The 22,714-nt window shown below is 43.1% G+C and overlaps 1 protein-coding gene across 2 annotated transcripts in view; it reads right to left on the bottom strand.

Moving 5' to 3' along the window:
• Positions 1 to 22,714, bottom strand: part of SIK2 (salt inducible kinase 2) — a 93,667-nt gene that overhangs the window by 33,168 nt on the left and 37,785 nt on the right. For both annotated transcript variants that reach the window (XM_084803536.1, XM_084803535.1), the window contains exons 4-5: positions 13,690 to 13,851; positions 1,336 to 1,460 (exon numbers count right to left, since the gene is read on the bottom strand). In XM_084803536.1, coding sequence (XP_084659662.1) covers positions 1,336 to 1,460; positions 13,690 to 13,851 — 287 coding nt within the window. The remainder of the gene's footprint in view (positions 1 to 1,335; positions 1,461 to 13,689; positions 13,852 to 22,714) is intronic.

Genomic DNA, 22,714 nt, shown 5'->3' on the forward strand with positions numbered 1-22,714 from the left:
ATTGGGGTTGGGGGACAGATGCAAACCCCACCATAACAGTGGGAACATTGGCCAGCTTTGCAAAAGACATAGGCTTCTGTTTTAAAAAGAGCCTTTACATTGCAGTGCAATTGTTTTTCTTCTGTTTTTCACAGCAATCTGGTCAAGTCAATAGCTTCCACAAATATTTCCCAGAACCCCTGTTGTTCTGGCACATCCTCACAGCATTAGGTGCTGTAAATGACTGGGTGTGTATGGGGTGTGAACAGAGTTCATTTGGAAGTTACAGTGCAGCAGACGCAATGAGGTGGATATTGTTTCCTCATTAAAGAGCAATGCTTGTTGAAATGTGTTGATCTCTTAATGTGGACCACATGGCAGAAGGTAGCACTAATGTCCATGCCCTGCCTTTTTTCTGAAGAGAATGGAGACTAAGGGCCAATTTCCACATGGCAATTTTCATTCATAGGAGTGCATTTACAATACACCCACCATCAGATGGGCTTATGCCTGCCATAAACAGGCAGAAGGTATAAGACCTTCAGATGTTACTGTTTTCCTCACTAGAACGACTTGTGGGAAGCATGCTCCCATGACTGCAAACTGGTATCAGAAAATGCCACGATATGCATCTGTGAGATATTCAGTCTGACAAGTCTGAGCCCCCAAAAGCTGGAACCATGACAGATTGCAAAATCATGCTGTGTGTGCATTGCTAATACCAGGAGACACTAAGACCCAATTACAAAAAAGAAAAGCATGAAGAGCAGCATGCTTGACAATGCCTTAAAAGTTAAAGGAACCTGGATCAGCATATTCTCTCTTCTGGATGCACTTTGCAAGATTTTCTTGCCACCCTGCATGCCCTTTCCCATTAGAATAGCATGAAGCAAACATACGCATGGAGACACACACACACTTTAGCTCAGCCATGTGTACCAGCCTGCAGCAGCAGCAGCATTGTTCAAGGCAAACAGCCTGCCTCTCAACAAAAAGAGAGGGCAAATAGCCATGTGCAAATGACTCAGACAATCCCTCTGGCCTTATAAAGACTTTGGTCTGAACTCCCAAAGAAGGAGGAATTAATGTGCTAAATCATAGCATGGGCACTTGAGTACAGCCTTGCATCGATTCAGTAGAGAGTGGTCAGCTTTCTGCATCGGCTGAATTACTTCCCTTCTAACAATAGCTGCAGATTTCAAAGGCACAAGTTCCCAGTCTCAAAGCTATTAGGCCTTTGTGACATGTCTAAAGAAGCAACAGCAACTTATCTATGGCCTATAAGAGAAATGAAAAATAACTAAAGGTTAGCAGGTTCTTTAGAAAAAGACACTTTATTTAATACAATGAAAATACCCAAATATCCAGCTGTGGACCCTCGTACTGCTGGCCTTCAAAGACCTCGGGAGCTGCATATGGGGGACTTCCACACCATGTTGTCAAAGGCTCGCCACTTTTGTAGAAGTTTCCAAACCCAAAATCTGTGAAGGGAAAAAAAGTGTAAGAGATAACTTAGCTATATTTTGAAGCCTAGGCTGAAGGTATCTCAGTTATGAAACAGGACATAGCCTTATGTACATTAAGCCCAAGAGCCCTCTGGGCTCTTTGCATTTCCAGTGACTTTGTTTAGACTTGACCGTATACAGAAACGATTCTCCTTAGTCACCTCAAGAGAATTTTGGTAACTGCTTAATAAGAGCTGGAGTCCTGCAAAGCAGTCAAAATCGTGGGGAATAGAATCCAAGTGCTTGCAGCCTTCTCCCCACATAACATGTTAACCAAACTCCCTTACACCAAAAAAAGTTATATCAACTTCATACCAAGTGCTGCCAAATGTTAAACCTAGAGAAATGGGAAAGAGACACCTCCCCTTCTTCTTGTTACAAACCCATCTTAGGAGTTGCATTTAACAATCGAAGAACAACTGCCAGTTTGGGGTTGCTGGCGTGCCTTCTAGGTCTTCAGTTTATGTTTCATAAAGGTCTCCGTTAAAGGTTGCTTGCGCAGTTATTACTCCTGAGTACAATGAAGTACTGTGATTTATCTATGGGGGTGCTGTGTACACCCTGGCTTTTCCGTTATATCAATCACAGACGTCCAATTCAGGTTGTCTTACAGACAAGAGCTTAAAGCAAGAAATGCCATGTAATTCTACAACAATGGGCACTCATTTTGTTTGATGCTGTGAAAAAGCAATGTTCCTGGAGGTCAGGGCCGAAATAAGTTTTTAACTCTGATCCTGAGAAAACCGCTGTGATCTCTTTTCCCCCCTCTTGTCACTCAGCTTCATACCCTGCGTGGGTCTCTGCCATACATTCTAAAATCAGGAAGCTGCAACTTAATAACCGCTACACTTATTGGCAACCTCCAGCCCATCTATACATTACCTGTAGATCCACTCCCAAGAAGTGACTGAAGTCACCCCAACCTGGAGAGCCTTAAAAGCCGCTAAAATATAACGTGCATAGCAAGAACAGCTTAAAAGGGCAAAACTTAAAGCTCAAGAGCAAAGAGATGGTGAACAATTAAGTCGTTTGAGGAAGAGGACACAGTGGAGAGAACACAAGGAGTCTGTTTTGTGCCCTTTCACATTTTAATGTCACCTGCATAGCTAGCATGATGGTGGAAACAAAGGAGCATGAGGGCGTTGATTTGCACCAGTATGGTATTCTTGACTTAAAAGCCTGCAGGAGACTAGCAAGTGTATGTTTCCAGTTCTCTCAGCACTTTATTCTGTCAAATACTGCTGTCAAAGTATAATATACATTGTTTGTGTAGCAATTCTAATGCAAGATCTGTACAGCACGGCTTCATGCACACTTACTATTAGCATAGCACGGTGCTCGGCTTATCACTTAACAGCGTCTCGAAAGGAGCTGCCCTAACTACTTTTCTACAGAGCACTGAGGTGCACAAGCTAAGTTTCCAACTGTGTCTTTGCAGAAAGAAACATGCCCTAGAACAACAAGCCAGATGCCTTCCTGCATGGAATTGTTTCCTTGTGAGGTTTGTGGAACCTTGTGAGTGAATCTCAGAGTTTGGTAACAGACAGTGCTGTTGGTTTAGTCTTATCTTCCATCTGAATAGTTCAGAGGCATGTGAGAGCCATGTGGCATTATCAGCAGATAGCAGGGCAGATAAATGCTGCCATCAGGAGACACTGTGCAGGCATCATCAAGAGTTCACTTTGCTCCAGTGGCGGGCACATTGCCTTTTGCTGGAGAAAGATTCTGAAGTTACCTGACACAAACTGTGCTACTAGATGGAGCTAGAAGTGGCATGAACTAAGACCTGGGATTTAAATGTGTCTCCACCTCCAAATAGCTTTTGAGCCATCCTAAAATCATACAGACAGACCAAGACTCTCTCTGTGAGATCCAGTGTGTGGATGCCCATAGCAAAAGTCAATTTGTGTGTAACCCACCCTCCTCACACTGGAAACAAAATACAAATAAGGAACTGAAATTCAAACAGTTCTGCACCTGCAACTCAATATGTCCAGACATAGAAGACTGTTCCCTTATGAGGAACCTTAAAACACACACACACACGATTTTTCAAATTTGCTATGCTAGAAGAAACATGACAATGGTCTGAGTAGCATTTTCAGAGAGCCAGTCCAAACAAACAGCCATGTGATTTTGCTGGTCTTGGACCAGGGAAACAGATAGTGTCAAGGGTTCACCCAGCAGTAACTCATGACTTAGCATTAGCAGGATGAGATACAGCAAACCTTGGGCTTGCATGCTTCCTGCTCCCCTCTCCTCTAGTGCAGCCACAAGGAGGAGACCATTTTAGTTTAACCACAGTTTACTATTACATCTAAACCCTAAACTGTGTTTAATCTCAACTATGATCAATGGAAACAAGCCAGCTTCATAAACTATAGCATGAAGTTGGATTGTTTCCACTAACCATAGTTAAGACTAATCACAATTTGTTCAGGTTTGGACTTCACAACAAGCTATGGTTAATCTAAAACACTTCCAAACTCTTTCTTACAGCTATGAAGGAGATGGTAGCTTAGGAGCCTGAAGCTCACTGTAACTTGTCCTCATAATGCTAACCCATGCTTTAGCATTATGTGCTAATGCAGCCAGTAAGTGGTTTACATAAGTAGACTTAAAAAAAACACACAACTATTTGTCCAGGATATACAATTGCTAGTTTTCCTTTTAGATAGGGTTGTTGAGATGTGTCTGTGTGTTTTAGATTTTGTAACCCACTTAGAGCCTTCAGATTAAGCTGTTAAGCATTTTTAAATAAAGAGAAACCCAACCAAAAACATGAGAACAACTAAAGGCACTCAAGACTGTTTAGCCTCAAAAAAAGGTGGTGGAAGGAGCAATATGCTAAGTGTCAACATACTTATCTGGCCATTTTAAGTAGGATAGTTATAAATAAGGATCTCGGGGGAAAAAAGGAAGAAGGGCCACATAATTAATTGCAATAGGGATGTTATAAAGTCACAAGTGGAATAAAAATAAATTAAATACCTGCTGAGGGCTGTAAAGATATTGATGTTTTTAACGGCAGGGGATGGGCTAATTTACTTTGCGGTCCCTTCCAGCCCTGAAGTGATAATCTTGGTGGGAAGAAACTTTTACCTGAACACAACTGAGAAACAAAGACTGTTTTTTACCTCACAGTTCCCCTTTCATTCTGTCTTCCCCCAGTCTAGAAGCTGTAGAATTAAATTTTCGTAACTTATACCCTCTGTTTGTTACACATCCAGTTGCTATCACTGCTAGACCTTTTTTTTTTTTTTTTGGGTGAACTTAAAAAAAATCACTTTAGCAAACCTTGAAAAACATGAAGCCATTTCCCCCCAGTTTGACTTCTGTGCAGGTGTTAGGAGTCTTTTCCTACAGTTATCTCATTCATATCTGTCACACTGAGCTGAAATCTATAAAACCCGAAACATACTTGCAAACTTCCCAAGGGTGGCAGACAGGCAACAGTATTCTGGCATGAAATGTTTTTAAAGCCTGTTTTTAAAGCATCATCCTCAGGAAATTTCAAAAACAGATTATGCATACTTTTGATAAGGTGAAAATACAGAGGCTTGTTCAACCAGGGAATGCCTGTTAGGCAGTGCAGTGCATCTAATTCCCACAAACACAGTTTCTACTATCAATGTCTCTGAGCTGCCTATTCTTTTATGTGAATGTATTAGATACAAAACAGGGCTCCCGAGCAAAGGAAGGTCCCTCTTTTTCAGTTGGGGTGTGTGTGTGTGTGTATGTTGGGGGGGGGAATCCTGGCAACTAACTGGTAGTTCTTAAGCCTGCCTCCCTTTCTGAAGAATAACACTGCAAGACTGCACCTCCATCCTTTTAGATGATATGGGGGCAATGAAGCTAGCAACTGGTTGCCAGTTCCCAGGACTAAGATCAAACAGACAATACCTGACTATTACTTAAGTGCTCTAACCCCTACCTATACATGAACTTCATGCAAAAATACACAGAAAACTAAGCTGGAGCAATGACGCTGCTTCACACACACACATTTATTTAAAATAACTTTAAACATTGGTTTGCATGTGGTGCCTCTCCCTCACTCTAATAAAGCAGGAGTGGGGAACCTGTAGCCCTCTAGATGTTGTTGCTCTCCCAACTCCCATCAGTCTCAGCCAGCATGGTCATTGGTCAGGGATTGTGGGCCCTCCACAACATCTGGAGGGCCCCAGGTTCCCACCCCTCACTTATACTCATGCAACTGTACCAATACGAGATGCAGTATACTAGGCATTATTGCTGATGCCCACCTTGCATGATTGTCTATAAAGCCTACATACACGTGAGCCCTAATGACTTAAGGTCATATGAACAGAAGCTGTAAAGTGCTGGATTAAGCCGTGTGTGTATGACTATTTCTGTAACCCTGCAGTGTTATGCAGTTTCTCTTAAGAACTAGATGATAAAAAGGTGTCCCCAACCAGTCGTGTCCGACTCTAGGGTGCGGTGCTCATCCCCGTTTCTAAGCCGAAGAGCCAACGCTGTCCGAAGATGCTTCCGTGGTCATGTGGCCGGCATGACTGAACACCAAGGTGCACGGAACGCTGTTACCTTTCCCGCCGAGGCGGTACCTATTTATGTACTTGCAATTTCTTGCTTTCGAACTGCTAGGTTGGCAGGAGCTGGGACTGAAGACGGGAGCTCACTCCGTCACGCAGCACTCGGGTCTCGAACTGCTGTCCTGCCGACCTTCCGGTCTGCAGTTCAACGTCTTAACCACTACCAACAATTAAAAATGTACACAGAACATGAGCACTCATACTGAGCTGCACCATTCAGCTTGATCACTGTTTATTTTAATCCTTTGTGAGGAGTGTTAGAACATTATTAAATGTAAATACAGAACAGCATACATATTTCACTCTCACACAGGCTTGCAAATAACCCCTCACTTGTTCACCTGGGGTAAGGATAGTCCAGACGGCGAAGCAAGATAGCTGTGTGCAGCCTCCTGGTACTAGGCCTTTCACTCTAACCCTTCTAGGAAAGAGGGAAAAGAGCGCGCCTAGCAAGAAACCTCCCTAACAGAATTCTGCTTAGGACAGTCTACATCCCTTCCTTCAGGCATTAAAGATCACACATGCCCTGCCCATAATATAGCTCCTTCGTTTTGAAGGCTGATATTGGGCTTTCTTGTGTTACCCCTATTCCCACCCAAAGAAGAAGACAGGCCATCATGCTGTCTGGTCTTAGAAAGAGTTCTGTCTGTAACACAACATGACAGGTAGCTGGATTTGTCTTTTGCAAGAGGAGCAAAAAAAAGGACACTAGATCTGTCAACCCCACTGTGCTTGCCAAGCTGGGGAGATACAGAGACACTGGCTGCTTATTTTTCTACAAAGAGCACTGGTCTTGAATTGAGGGGTTGGGACCCACAGTTAGGATGATATGCCCCGACCTAAGATGGGTTGCAGCACCATTTTCTTTTTTTTAATTAAGGGAGGCAAGGTTTACCAGCTACAGAGCCAGACAAGCCTGTTCTGGCTTTTTAATAGTTGCATGGAAGAACAAATCTGAGCAGGCTCAACTCTCCCTGCTCCTGCCTGAGAAGCTGCATCTACTAAAGTTCCCTCTTCTACAAAACTTCAAAAAGGGACAGAAAGCCTGTCCTCTCTTATATCTAATCATCCTATAACTGGGGTAGGCAACCTGGCGCCCTCCAGATGTTTTAGACTACAACTCCCATCAACCCCAGCCAGAAAGGTCAATGATCAGGGATTGTGGGAAGTGTAGTCCAAAACATCTGCAGGGCACCATATTGCCTACTCTTCTCCCAGAAAGAAAAACAAGAAGATGGCCATGTATGGTTAAACAAATAAATGTAGAACCCCATGCTGCAGGTTGTATGTAAGAGGTGGACCTTGGTATGAGAAGGTTCAAGGTGACAGTGCTGGATGGAGAGGGAGAGAAAGAACCTGAGAAGTAACTGCTGGCCTTTTCGCTTTCTCCCCCACCCCACCCCCAAAACAAGGAGAAAGGGAGCCCATGGAGGACTTCCATGTTATGAAGGCTTCCCACAAGCCTGGTCTCTGATCCCCCCCCCCCCCCCAAGATTTCAAGACTTTTTGTTTCTGAGAACAAGTACTAAACATACCAGATTGGTCTATATACTAAACTTGCTCCATTGGTTTACAAAAGGTCTCAAGTCCCCAAATTAGAAAAACCCCTTTATCCAAAAAGAGCAAATGAGTTTAAAAGGGGAGTAATTTAAGAAAGTGGATCTATTTGTTAGCAGAAGTCAAGTTACTTGGCTTCATTGGGGAGACATGTGGATCTTTTGTTATTTGGTAATGTGAGCAAGGCAACAATTGCAGAGAGGAGCTGATAAAAGGAAAGGAATGAGAAAAAGAAAGAGAGAGAGAGAGAGAAGATAAATAAACCTGACCCACTGCTGGAACTGAATACTGATCACCCAGTTCTGACGTCAATGCATGTTATACGCTCCACCGGCAGCAGCAAAGACTACTGTGCAGCCTTTCAAAATAACAGTCTCTCATACCCACTTTCCTTCAGATGACCCAACTGCAGTCAGCTCTTGGGGATCTCTGCTCTGTACAGTGTCACTCTGATGTTCAAACTGCTCTACTGAGTTTAACCCTCCTGGCCTTTAAAGAGGCTAATGTCGACTTCAAGGAGTTGGGCTAAGAATACACACTGCAGGTTCAAAGGTGCTGCATTGACCAAGTCAGGCCCACAATGCTTCGTCCCTTTGTAAAAGGGCCTCACTGAAGCAAGAATACTGTATCACTACCTTCACAGAACTGTTGTTATCGCAGTTCCAGTCGAAGTGTCTGATGCCACCATCTGCCTGATTTTGTGGGATCAGTTCCAGTTGCTGCGGCCTGATGATGTGGACAAGGTGCTTGCAGCAACCATGTGCCCTCTCGATCCCTGCCCCTCTTGGCTAACAAAAGCTAGCTATGACTGGGTGGGTTCAGGGAGTGATAAATGCTCCCCTGTGGGAAGGGGTGGTCCCTGCTGTCCTTAAGGAGGCAGTAGTGTGGCTACTCCCGAAGAAGCCTGGACCTGGACCCAACCGTATTAGACAACTACCACCCAGTCACAAATACCCCTTTCTTAGGGAACGTACTCAAGAAGGTTGTCTGGGAGCAACTGCAGGCACTCTTGGAGGATACTGATTATCTAGATCCATTCCAGTCTGGGTTTTAATCTGGTTATGGGACAGGCTTGGTCACCCTGATGACCTTTATCGAGAAGGGACAGGGGGAGTGCAACCCTGTTAATTCTGCTCGAACTCTCATCAGCTTTTGATACCATTGACCATGGTATCCTCCTCAATCGACTCTGTGGGATGGGTATCGGAGGCACTGTGTTACAGTGGTTCCGGCCCTACCTATGGGCCAATTTCAGAGAGTAACACTGGGTTACATTCCTCAGCCCCTTGGCAATTGAGGTATTGGGTTCCGCAGGGTACCATCCTGTCCCTAATGTTGTTTAACATCTATATGAAGCCGCTGGGAGCAGTCATTAGGGGATTTGGAGCGGTGGCATCAGTATGCTGATGACACACAGCTCTATCTCCCTGTGACATCTGAATCAGGACAGGCTGTGCAAGTCCTGGATCAGTGCCTAAACTCAGTAATGGGCTGGATGTGGGCCAATAAACTGAAGCTGAATCCTGGCAAGACAGAAGCCCTGTGGGTGAGTGGCTCCCGAGTCTGGGAGATAGGCTCATTGCCTGTTCTGGACAGGGTTGCACTCCCTCTGAAAGATCAGGTTTGTAGTCTGGGGGTACTCCTAGATCCATCATTGTCGCTGGAGGCCCAAGTGGCCACAGTAGCTCTGAGTACTTTTACCAGCTTGGGCTGGTTTGCCAGCTACAGCCTCTCCTGGACAAGGATAGCTGGGCCACAGTGGTACAGGCATTACTAACCTCAAGACCGGGTTACTGCAATGCACTCTATGTGGGGCCGCCCTTGAGGCTGGTCCAGAAGCTGGAGCTAGTGCAGAATGCAGCAGCTCGGCTGTTGCCAGCAGCTGCCCCTTTTCAGCATATAACTCCTTTGTTGAGGAACTGCACTGGCTGCCTATTCGCTACTGGGCCAGGTTTAAGGTACTAGTGTACAAAGCCCTAAACAACTTGGGACCAGGATACCCGAGAGAGCACCTTCTTCTTTACCAACCTGTCCGGTCACTCAGGTCATCGGAGGGCTTGCTCCTGGTGGTTCCACATGGACCTATAGCCTGGTTGTAGTTCACCAGGAAAAGAGCTTTCAACGTGGTGACCCCTTTCCTTTGGAACTCCCTGCCTTTGGAGGTCAGGCAGGCACCAACGTTGCGTTGCTTTCGGCGCCTCCTGAAGACATTGTTATTTCGAGAGGCCTTCCCCGCGTGACGAGCTGCAGTTTATTAAGTTCAGAATCTGTTCTTTTAAAACGTTTTCATTGTTTTAATTATGGGGTTTTATTCTTTTATCTTGCTGTTCACCACTCTGAAATCTTTGATGTGAGGTGGTATATAAATATTGTAAATAAATAAGATGGATACTTTTCACATACTCTTCAAAAGGCTACGAAACCTCAACAGAAGAGTATTTTCTCAGAACACCAAGAGGACTGTATTCTCTCCCAAGGAATTTGGAGTCTGACAAAAATTATTAGCTGTTCTTTCTGGCACACGCTCCATACCTCACCCCACCTGAGAACTGATACAGAAGTCAGACAATCATTTACCAGTAAACCTACCACAGCACATAAATCAGAGCTTGCCAAGTCAGTCATCCATATTGTCCTCACAAGTGTTAAGAGAATTTTACCAAACAGATCACAAATCTGGGGTAAAAGCAGACTGATAAAAATCACCACACAAATAATCAGTGTATGAACTGGCCACATGCTCCGCTGCAGTAAGATCCATGCAGTAGTTTGCTATCTGCATCCATCTAAGATTACCAGACACTGAGCTTTTGGTTAATTTCCTTGTCATTATTATTAGTAATAGTAGTAGTAGTAATAATTTATTTTTATTTATAAATCACTTTTATGCCCACTTCAAAGCAATGTACAATTTAAAACATTACCATAACAGAATACAATCACCACAGAATAAAAAAAGAAACAAAAATTATTTAAAACAGGCTAAAAATAATAAATCAAATGACTGCTGAAACAGTTGTTTTTACTGCCAGCCTAAAACACAGTAGGGATGAAACCAACCTGACCTCCCTTGGGAGGGAGTTCCACAGCCAGGTTGCTGCTACAGAAAAGGCTCTATTTCATTTATAAAGTTAAAAAATAGAATGAAAAGTATTTTAAAAAAGAAAAGAAAAGGCTCTGTCTCGTATACCCACCAACCTAACTTCTTTTGGTGGTTGGATGTGCAACAGGGCCTCCAATGGAGACCTCAAATTACATGCGGGCTTATACGGAATGAGGAAATCTTTCAGATACCCTGGCTCCAATCAGCACCTTGAACTGGGCTCAGAAACAAATTGGGAGCCAGTGTAGCTGGTTCAAGAATAGTGATATATGGTCTCTAAAGCACATGTCAGACATTAGTCTGACCGCTGCATCTTGCACTAGCTGTTATTTCTGAACAGTTTTCAAGGGTAGCACCACATAGGTTGCATTACAGTAGTCTGAATGAGAAGTAATTACGGAATGGTAATTAAGTATTGATTATTCAGGGAAAATGCCTGGACAAATATTAACTAGAAAATGCATGGTCTTTTCAGAAAGGAAAGAGATTCAATATTTAAAAATAAGGTCAGTATTAATTTGGGTAGATAGCTTTAGAGAAGAGCAAACAAGATCTTCAAAGCAGACAAGACAGATCCAACATCACACAGGTACAATAACTGTTACATTTCAAAAAGGAGTCCCAAAGGCCATTCAAAAATACATAGTTCATATACTGAGCATAAACGGTATGAAATGATGTTGCGATGGACACTGGTTTGTGATGGCTTTGAAAGCGAATTAGACAAATTAATGGGGGATAACTCTATCAATGACAATGGACCATGATAGCTAAATAAAAACTCCATGTTCAGAGGCAATGACAGGGTTCACATGTCATGACAGGGAAGGGTCTACTGCCTTCAACCTCACTGTAAGCTTCTAGGAAGCACTGGGGTAGCCACTGTTGGTAACAGGGTGCTGGACTAGATGGGCCTTTGGTTTGATCCCACAGGACTCTTTCGTTCTTATGGAATACAGATCAGAAGACAGTGCAATGTGGTGGAATGAGTGTTGGATTCAAAGTGGGGGATAGCCAGCATCCAATCCCTGTGTTGTCACTTTGGGCCATTTACACAGCCTAACCTACCTGACATGGTTACTGTGAGAATAAAATGATGGGAGGAACCAAAGCTATATATGTTTGAAGGATGGGCAGAATAAAATGTAGTGAGTACATAAAGCAAGCAGATGACTGTTGTTCATATACAATGTAAACTTTGAGCCTTTAGATCAGGCTGTCCTAATAATTTCATTTCAGTGTTGATTTCTTCAGCACTGAAGACTTGGCAGTATACAGACACCCACAAGCATCACAATAAATAGAACTAAGCTGGTTTGCACCAGAATAGAACAAGCATCCCCTAGGTGGAAAGATGTATGAAAAATCAAGACACCCACTGTGCAGGTACACCAAAGCCTGCCAAAGGCATTTCTAAGTTCATTCTCATGGCACCTGAGGTATCTTACAATGGACAACACTAGAAGGGGAACTTCAGTTGATGAATAAAGTGATGCTCCTGTTGCAGAAGAGGGTGGGGAAGGTTCTTGTCACAACATGAAATACATAGTTCATTGATACAAACAAGATATATGTTGGTCTTTTCCTCGGTAGTTTGGCTATCCTTCAATCCTTCCTTTTCTGCCCTAAGAGATGCGCAAAAGGAGATCTGGAAATAGCCTAATTTTAGCTAGCACTGCAAACTATATAGTCTGAGGAACTGAACACTTCCCCATTTCCCGACTTCTGCTTTACAATGTAAATTTCCAGTCATAACGGGGTGAAAAAAAATACCACTGGTGTTCAAAATAGTTCTTTGTATGTCACTGATCCATTTGCTTCAGAGGTACAAGAACAAAATACTGATTATTCTACCTTCCCTGCAAAAGAAAATTTCATTCTAGTATTCTCTTAAGTAGCCATTTTACTGCAGAAACAAATTTTACTTTCTTCCAAATCTTTCAGTGTTAAGATTAATGTTTCAAAGCTTTATCATCCACTGAATGTCACTAAATTCTTTCTCAATATAGCACTTGTATCCCATTTCCTGCCCAGTGTATATTGCAAAGGGTTCTACATGCAAGTTCTAAGCCCATGGTTTCCTAAGTATAAAGAGATCCCTCAAAGATAGGAGCAATTTCTAAATGAAGGAGGAAGACTTTCATGACGCCCATTAAGTCAGCCTGGGGAATTTGTGTTCACTGCAGCAGTGCATATGGGCTATATAAGATAATTATCCCCCCATTTGCAGTGAGTTAGTGTTTGTCTGTGTTAACTTTACTGCAAACTTTTCTTTTGCTGCAGCTGCTCTTCTTTTCCTGTCGTTGTCTATTCCTACATAAGTAAATGCTAAGAAGTCTTAAACAGCCATTATTCCCTCCTCCTTGGAGCTAAGCACCATCTGGAAACACTGCCAGACATCTTTTATTCCAAGAACTCCACAGCTCTATAGAACTCTCAGCAGCTTAAAATTGTTCTGCCTTAGAGTGTCCCTCATTTTTGAAATTCTGGTCTGGCAATCCAAGGATCCTTCGCATTATACTGAGGCAAAAGAAAATTATCCTATGCAAGGAACATCTGCTGTGTCTAAATTTGTAATTAAAATTAAATCAAGTGTGCTAAAATAACTCAGAAAGTTTCCATTCTGAGCCGCTTCTTCTTCTTTTTTTTTAATACTGAAGAATTATTTAATTAATTTGTAACCTGCACATCTGGAAGTTTAGCGCGTTGTCATGACACTACAAAAATTAATAAAACCCTACGAAATTATTGCCATTTTCCCAAGAAGATAAAAATATAGACGTAGGGGCTATTTTTAGCAAGACCTTAGTGCCAACATCCTACATCACCCACAACACAAAGAACGTGATCAGTCAAGCCTCTCCATCTTTCGTCTTCCTCTAGTATTGCCACAGGAAGTTGGCAAAGGTGAGAGGAGAGAGAGATTTACACCTCAGACTCCAACACAAAAAGAATAAAATCTTTGAGGTACCTGCTATTTTAATATTCATGTTGTTATCAAGCAGGAGGTTTTCAGCTTTGAGATCACGGTGCACAATCTTCCGGCTGTGACAGTATTCGACAGCAGAGAGAATTTGCCAGAATTTGCGCCTGGCTTCAGACTCGCTCAAACGGCCATGGTTAGCAAGGTAATCTGTGGAAAGAAAATGAGTTTCAAAGGGTTAATCACATGGAAAGTCTTTTTCAAGCACTCATCACAGGGAGGCAGCGGAGACAGTACGCTGACATCTTTCTCAGATTAACTGGCAAACCATACTGTGGTAGTTGCTCACTGTTTGAGGTAACATGTTTGCGCCAAGGTTTAGTCACTACGAGGAAGCCCTTTCGCATTCTTGTTTACAGCTTCTGGCTTTGGCTTGTTCAAAAAACAAAAACAAATGTCAACTTCTCATCTGCTGGAGACTGACTGAACATTTCACCCCTCCTTCACAGTACGTTCTGTACTGACTGTTTACTAGAGCAACCAAAGGTGTTGGCTTTGCACAGGGCCTACCTTCAGTTTCCTATGCATGGCAAAGAGAGAGAGAGAGAGAGAGAGAGAGAGGAAGAGGAGGTAGGCTGGGAAGCATCTTCCTTTCCTTACCGCCCCAAAGGAGGCGGGGAGCAAAGTACAGGCTTTTAGGTTTCTGGGTGGGGGGAGCAATCTGGCATATTCTCTGTCCAGTTTTAGAATTCTGAAATAAAGGACATCTGCTATAGCCCAAGCAGGGCTGAAAAAATGTTACATATTCCTAGGTGCCAATATTAAGCTTTAGGTGACCATCCCTGATTTACAGAGCTATGGAGTGAAGGAATAATTAGACAGTAATAAGCAAATGGGTGTCTGGCAACACAGTGATGGGCCCGGTAATTTACACAAAGTCCAGTAGAATCTGAAGCCATGAACATTAGGATGTAGCTTAACTGGAGAAAAATATTATTCACATAGGAAAGAAGAACTGGAGAAGGACTCTGCCTGTGGCGTTCTAAACACGTGGCTCTTGACAGCATTCTTCCTACTTCAACAAATACCATGCCTCCTTCTCTAAAGGGGGTGGAGGGAGTACAGCTAATTTTAAAACATATTCCTGTTCTCCCCTCACTGCAATAAATGGCAACATTTCTTATTAACAAGGAAATAACTTGAAGCCAGATGCTTCTCCCTTTTTCCCCGTCCTGAAAAGTAACCGAAACAGCTGCATGTGCAGCCTCCAGAATGAGGAGCCTTTCTTAAAGCAGGAGTTGGCAACCTAAGGCCTGTGGCCATTTTAAGCCCACAAAGATTTGCTTCCCAGAAGCTGACACACAGAAAACAGTGGGAGGGGACTGGTGAGAACATATCAGTTCGTATTGTTTTCTGGATTAGAAGGTTATGATGAGAAGTCCTACTGATAGTAGATTCACACTCCTGTATAACCAATATTTCTGCTCAAGGAACAAGGATATAGCAGCTACAGATTAAAGGATATATAAAACCTCCACATTTCCTTGGAGAAGAGGTGAACTAACTTATGAAACTGAATGAATCAACAGTAACAAACACCAAGCCACCCATGCAATAAACACCAAGCCACCCATGTCCATATTTTATGGGAATAATACTGACAATCTACTCTGGGTATGCATTTCTTAGATGAAACATGAAAGATTTCATTACTTCCCCCCCAAATGACATCAACATACCTAGCAGGACTTCTGTGGTAAGAGGAATGAGATGAAATGCAAAACAAAAATGGGGATCAACCAAGCCAGCCTACTAAGAGATCAGCTGTTACATCTACTAACATAGGGAAGCCTTCACTTAGCCACGAGCCGCTAATCCAAAATACATGTTTTGTTCTGGAGTGGACAAAGCAAGCTTGTACTTGGGGCTCCCCTATGGCTAGCACAGATATCTGAAGGCCTGGGGGGAAATGGGAAGGCGGGATATTATCAAGCAAAACAAGAAGTGTTCAAGAAGTGCTCAAATCACTGCTACAGTGACAGGCATTTCGGTAATCTAGACAGGGACAAAGTAATGCATCTCTCCACAACTTGAAACCTTCCCTGTTCCAGATTAGCCCTTCATCAGCCCTTCAACCCAGCAGTTGAACTACATTTCCAACAGCCTAATAGGCAGGCTGGCCTCAGATATTCTTCTGTCTGACTGTCAGAAAAACTTCCTGACTGTTAGAGCAATAGGACAATGGAACCAATTACCTGGGGAGGTGGTGGGCTCTCCCACACTGGAGGCATTCAAGCCGAGGCTGGACAGCCATCTGTCAGGGATGCTCTGACTTGGATTCCTGCATTGAACAGGGGGTTGGACTCGATGGCCTTGTAGGCCCCTTCCAGCCCTACTATTCTATGATTCTATGACTGGATACCTGTCTCGAAAATAACCATTCACAGACCTGCATGTGTTCAGTTGCCCTGTAACACAACAAGTGTTAGAATTGAGGCTCCTTCTCTCTCAGTTCCTTCCTAGGAATCAAACAGCTATGTGCTCTGCCCTCATCTGAGTGAAGAACTCCCAACCCTTGATTATTTGCAAAGCTGGGATAATACGTATCTGAGAATGAATACCTGGTCCTGGTCCTCTACAACTCTCATATGTAATTGTTTTATTTCATCCTGGCATTACCATAGAACTTGTTTTAGGTCTACACACTACTGCATGCTTGGAAAAATTATGAAGCAAAACAGCCAACCTCATATTATTCTAGAGTAACTGAATAAAGCTCCAATTTACCATCAAAACCATTATAATAGATCTAATACTTCACATTTAGTTTATAAGGACATTTTCAACAAGGTATCACACTGCAATTTACTTTTCAATCCATTATGAAGATGCCCGCCTACCTGTACGGAGAAGCTGATAGAAACTATGCTTTGTAGCTTGCATTTTAAATATCAGGCCTCCAACGGTAATTCAATTCATTGATTCATCACAGAATCATAGAAGAGTAGGGTTGGAAGGGGCCTATAAGACCTGATTAAACTTCAGTGGATCAATTAAAAAATAGGGACACAGTTAATTGGGCACTGTCCTCAAGAAAACTGATTCCAGTTCAAAGTGTCCTTTTGGGGGCGGGGGGGGGGGAACAGAGCTGAACTTACAGCTTTCTGGTGGATCCTTGCCTTGGTGGGCCCAACAAGAAGTAACAAAGCTGAGCTCAAAGTGCTGCTTGCCTGTACAAGGTGATAGTCAGACTGGAGTGGTGGGAGACACAAGCAAAATCTTGCATACTGCATGCCTGTCTCCACTGGAGGAGGACAGTTGATAGTTTAGTGAGGTCAGTACATCCACTCTCTATTGGGGCGGGGGGGAGAAGGAGACCCAACAAAGCCTCAAGGTAATTATTATATCCTTTATCATTATATCCTTAATTACTGTGTGGGAAAGTTGCATTGTCTGAGGCAAGGAGGGGCCACATTGCCCCCACTGGCTCCTGCTGAGAACAGGATGCTATAGGAGGTTAATGTTGGTGTGACTCAGCAAGGCAGTTGTTCTGAACTTTATTAGAGCAGGTCAGATTGAACCTCCAAGTGCAGAGGAACTATACCTGTGAATTTTAAGGCCTTATAAGTGACTAAAAAGCCCCCTAGAGTGTAGTCATCATTTAGTCTATCGGTGGGCAACCTCTGAAGGGCTGGGGCTAATTCCCAACCCTCTGAACCCACTGTGAATATGGGGTCTGCACCCCTCCCTGCTGCTGCAGTTACCACTACCATTTTTTCTACTGAAGTTTGGCAGTACAGGAGTGACAAAAAGCAGCTATTTTCTTTTAAAACAAGGAGTACAAGGGCCATGGTTGGGAAGCAAAATCGTTTTCCTGGGAGGGTGGGGATGGCAGGGGTTGCAAAAATAGCTGGGGGGGCAGAGACTGCATGCGGTTGGCATCCCTTTTCTCCTCATATCCAAATCTATGCAAATCAGTCAATGGAGGGAGCAATCCTATGGCTGCTAGACAACGGCTAGACAGTATAGGATATGTCGTTTTCCAGGAACCAACCTCGGAGCCCGCACTTCTGTGCTGCCTCAGAAGCAGCGCGGAACAGCTCCGTCTTCCACGCTCACAAGAGGAGTGCGGAGCGGTTGGAAAGGGGTGTGGCTGGGGCGTTCCGGGGCGTAGGTGCCTGTACAACACATTCTATGTGTCATACAGCAGCCTCCCTCCCCGCTCCATGCTCCCGCAGCTACACAGCTGCAATCGGCTATCTAACAGAAAAAGCAAAGCAGGAGAAGCACGGAGGGAACGATCCCCCCCGTGCTTCTCCTACCCTGCTTTGGATAGGCAGCCGCCTTCAAGTTCGGAGGCGGCCGCCTATCTCGATAGGATTGCACCCTAAGTTGTCTTTCATATTCAGATGACAGCACTACTTAATGCACCATTCCAGGCTGCATTTCCATTTTGCCCCTTACCCTAAACAAACTTACAGTAGTTGTTCTTGCTTTTCCATTCACCAGGTGGTGGTGATGAATGCAGCCTTAATAATTACTAGATGAAGACTGAAGTCTTGTGGCTTTGTAGGCCCCTTCCAACCCTACTATTCTATGACTATTCTATGAAGTACTTTAAGATGCTAGAGATGATGGACAAAACGCTGTAATCCCCACGATGCTGGGGGAAAAATTTAGGAGCAGAGAAAAAGATTTTACATCTTGGAACATGGGTAATGAGGTTTAATACACAGAGAGAAGGAACAAACATTATCTTCTGGCAACATTTCAGATAAACAAAAAAGATGTCAGAAGAACAAATCTAATTTACAGTACCAGTTAAGCTGTTTGTTTGTGGCACAGAATGTAATGAGGGGAACGTAGCTGGCAAAGAAGCACAAGGAACCAAGGTTAAAATCCAGCACAACTCAGTTGTTATAGAATAGTTGCACTGGGCTTTTAACTGTATCTCTTCCAGAGGAGGTAACGTGTGAATCAGGATGCACGATATACAGCAGTATTTGGCTCTCAATGTTATTGCCACTTGAAAAAGATGAATCCATACTAAGCCTGTGGTGATTATGGTAACCTGATATTAGCATACATGAAAGTGGAATTCAGAATTTTTAGCTCGAATGCTCATAGTATTTTGCTGGTAGACATTTAGATTTCTCATAAGTGTATATTTAGTAATGACGACGACCACACTGGATTGGAATCTCATTTGTTTCCTAGATAAATTTGACGGGGATCCCAGAACTTTAGGCTGTCGGCATTCCTTTACACAACGTCTTTCTCTAGCCTGTGCAGGTAGCAAATGCTCGGAACCCTCACCCTGCTGGGTCTCCTGCAGGCAGGATATAAAGAAAATGGATACCTTCTGGTATTAACAGGATATTTATTTATTTATTTGTTTGTTTATTTATATTTATTTATTCAATTTCCAACCCGCCTGCATACAAATGCTCTAGGTGGCATACAAAGTCAAAAACAATTTAACAAAAAACCCAACAATAAAAACAATATAGCATAAAAACAGTATGTAACAGTCAACTAAAAGGAATGAGGGTTCTAAAAAGGGAAGGCCTGTCGGAATAACAGAGTCTTTAATTCCCACTTAAAAACTTCAAAGAGGTCAGCAGGTGCGTTTCAACTGGCAGGTCATTGTACACCTGAGGGGTGGCAAAGGAAAAGGTCCTCTTGCATGTGGCTGCTAATCTCACATTAGGCAGCCGCTGCAGATAACCCTCAGAAGACCTTAGAATGCAGCCTGGGACATAGGGGAGAAGGTGCTCTGTATTTGTAATGTTTTTAATCTTTGTAAACTGCCCAGAGAGCTTTGGCTATTGGGCGGTACAGAAATGTTGATGATGATGATGATGATAATAATAATAATAAGGAGGAGGAGGAGGAGGACGACGACGAGGAGGTACCTTGCGCCAAGACCATGTAAGGCCTTAAAGTTAAGAACCAGCACTTTATATTTTGCCCAGAAACAAATTGGCAGACAGTGTAAAGATTTTAAAACTGATGTAATATGGTCTCTACAAGGTGTCCCGGAGAGCCACCTGGCTGCCATATTTTGTTCCAGCTGAAGTTTCTGAACTAGAAACGTAGGCAGCCCCAAGAACAGCACGTTACAGAAATCAAGCCTAGAGGTTACCAGCGTGTGCACCACCGTTACCAGTCCACATGTTCCAGGAATGGGCATAGCTGGCATATCAACTGAAGATGATAACAGGCACTTCTCATTGACACCTCCACTTGGGGTGCCAGGAGCAGGGTCAGGTCAAGAAGCACCCCCAAGCTATAAACTTGCTCCTTCAGGGGGAGTGCAACCCAATCCATGAACTGGTTGACATACCTCAGTACCTGAAATAGGACCCTTCACAGCGAGCACCTCTCTCTTGCCTGGATTCAACTTCAGCTTGTTCTCCCTCATGTCATCAGCATACTGATAACACCCAGCCCCAAATCTCCTGATGATCTCTCCCAGGGGTTTCATGTAGATATTAAACAGCATCGGGGATAGGATAGAGCCCTGAAGGATTCCACTTAACAGCTCCTTTTTTCGAGGAGCAACTATCCCCAAGCGACACCATCTGGAATCGTCCGGAGAGAAAGGAGCAGAACCACTGCAGGGGAGTGCCCCCAACCCCCTCAGGCGATCCAGAAGGATACCATGATCAATGGTATCAAATGCCACTGAGAGGTCCAAAGGAACCAATAGGGATGTACTCTCCCTATTGATTCCCAGGTGAAGATCATCCACCAAAGCAACCATGGCAGTCTCAATTCCATACCCCACTCTGAAGCCGGTTTGAAATTAGTTAACTCATTCCAACTTTCTACAGCAATCCTTGTCTCTCAAATGTTCATTCCATTTTTGCATCATTCACATCGCAAAAAAAAAGTTCCAAATGTTGCTGCGTATGCAAAAGTGCATATTTCTTTGAGTCGAATACTAAGCTAGTGCAGTACTTCATTCACACAATCAGGCATAGCAGTAGAACTCCTAGAAATGGGGCACTAATTAGGGATAACGTACATCTCAAAGATATATAGAGAGTGCTGGGCTTCAGTGTCAAATTTTATTTGAACAGTTTATAAAAGCCATGGATTCCCAGTACGAATCCTATTGCTATAGGCACTGCATGAATAATACAGTATCTATCTACCTCTTATATTAGAATACAGTCTATGATGAGAAAACATCCCAGATGGAGAGGCGTGCAAGTATGCATGTGGGGAGGCATGACTGTGGTAATAACTACATAAGAAGATTGTATAAACATCTTAAATTAGGTCAGTACTAAGAGGTTTCAATGAGAATTCTCATGTAGTATCAGAGTCCATTCCAAAACAACCTCAATACTAAAAGGGGAGGGGATGAAATGATGGAAAGCACCGGATATAACACAGCACATTTAAAACAAACTAACTGGTGTTCATCAGTTTACTCTTGGTGTGATGGTTTAGAAGAAAATGATGTCTACCCTTTTCGTATGTTTTATGTTCATTGCATAGCCCTCAGTATTTAAAGTGAAATAACAGTGCAATCCATGTGGACAATGCTTTACATGGTAACAAAACGGCAGTTCTCAGGCAATTTAAAAGGTTTTACAATCTGAAGTTCAACACAGGAAAGAGAACAGGGGATGGGGGGAAGATAATGGAGGCGAGTATAAACAGGGAAAGAATATGTTCTGTTTAGCTACAGGTATTTTGGCTTAGTTCAGCAAGGGATGAGGACTAAGGGATTGTGCCAAAGGCTTTCCATGAAAGGGTTTTTTTGGAAGAGGGATTCAAAGGAAGAGAAAGGCAGCATCATAAAGGTGTTATGGGAGGTAGTTCCAGGCAGAAGGAGCAGCAAGGGCAGAGTCACTTAAGGCACAATCCTATGCATGTTTAGACAAAAAAAGGACCTACACTCCCAGCATACCCCAGCCACCATGGCTGGAGCATGCTGGGATATATATATCTGTAGCTGTAGGTACATATTTACTCTGTTGTTATCTGCTTCTGGTTTTTATGATTTGGTCCTTTTTTAAACCACCTTGATTGGTCTAGAAAGGCAGTATAGAAATACTATAAATAAATGAAATAAAAATAAATAAAATTAAGAAGAGACTAAATGGATGCAATATCATGCACAGTAACCTAAGAGTGAGTCTCACTAAATTCATTTCCAGGAGGGTAGCCATGTTACTCTTGTGCAGAAAAACTCTTAGGGCACCTTAAAGATTTAAGTTTTTGTGGACTACTTCATCAGATGCAGGCAGTGTTATCCTGAATTACACAGAGTGGACCATAGACCACGATAGCTTATGCCATAATACATTTCTTAGTTTTTAAGGTGCCACAAGACTTGTTGCTTCCACTGGATTCAGTTTGACTTGTTTACCAATAAACATGCACATAATCATAATATATATGCACCTTCATGTGACAAGAAAGAACACACCATTATCCAAGTATTTAAGACAAAATGTCCCCCCCCCCCCATTATACAGATGCTTTTTGGTAGCATCATTCTTAATCACGCAGAAAGGTGCGTCTGTGTGTAATAGGGACACAGGCCATCCTTACACACAGAGACCTGGTTCACACATCACGGTAGCAAATTGTGGGTTACAACAAACCAGCGTTAACTGCTGGGCTGGTTAGCCTCTAAACAACCCATTGGTCTGGGTTCGCATGTCATACTGACAACCTCAAATTGTGCCAACCTGAGGTGTGCATGTGCGTGTTTTTAACAGAAGTGACTAGCACACAGCACATGTCCCTACAAATTGGACAGATGCTAATTAATTAATCCACAATTTGCCATTGAATGCCGCCATGACATGTGAACAGCCCTAAAGAAAACAGCAACTGAAAGCCTAGAAGGAGCATGTTGGAATCCACCCCAGAAGTTACATCATTCCTATAAGAATCAATAGCAAAGACACTAAAAAGAAATGTACTTTTGGGGGAGGGGCTCTTATTGAAATCAGGTGTCTAATTGTTTTATCGAAATTGCTCACACTAACTGGTTTCAATGGATTTTTCCCATTTTGTAAGATGTTCTTCTTTTCAAGTCTAAAGCTTA

This window comes from Heloderma suspectum, chromosome 6, assembly GCF_057233095.1.
Source record: "Heloderma suspectum isolate Gila_16-S chromosome 6, 16-S_ref, whole genome shotgun sequence".
In the NCBI taxonomy this organism is placed as follows: domain Eukaryota; kingdom Metazoa; phylum Chordata; class Lepidosauria; order Squamata; family Helodermatidae; genus Heloderma; species Heloderma suspectum.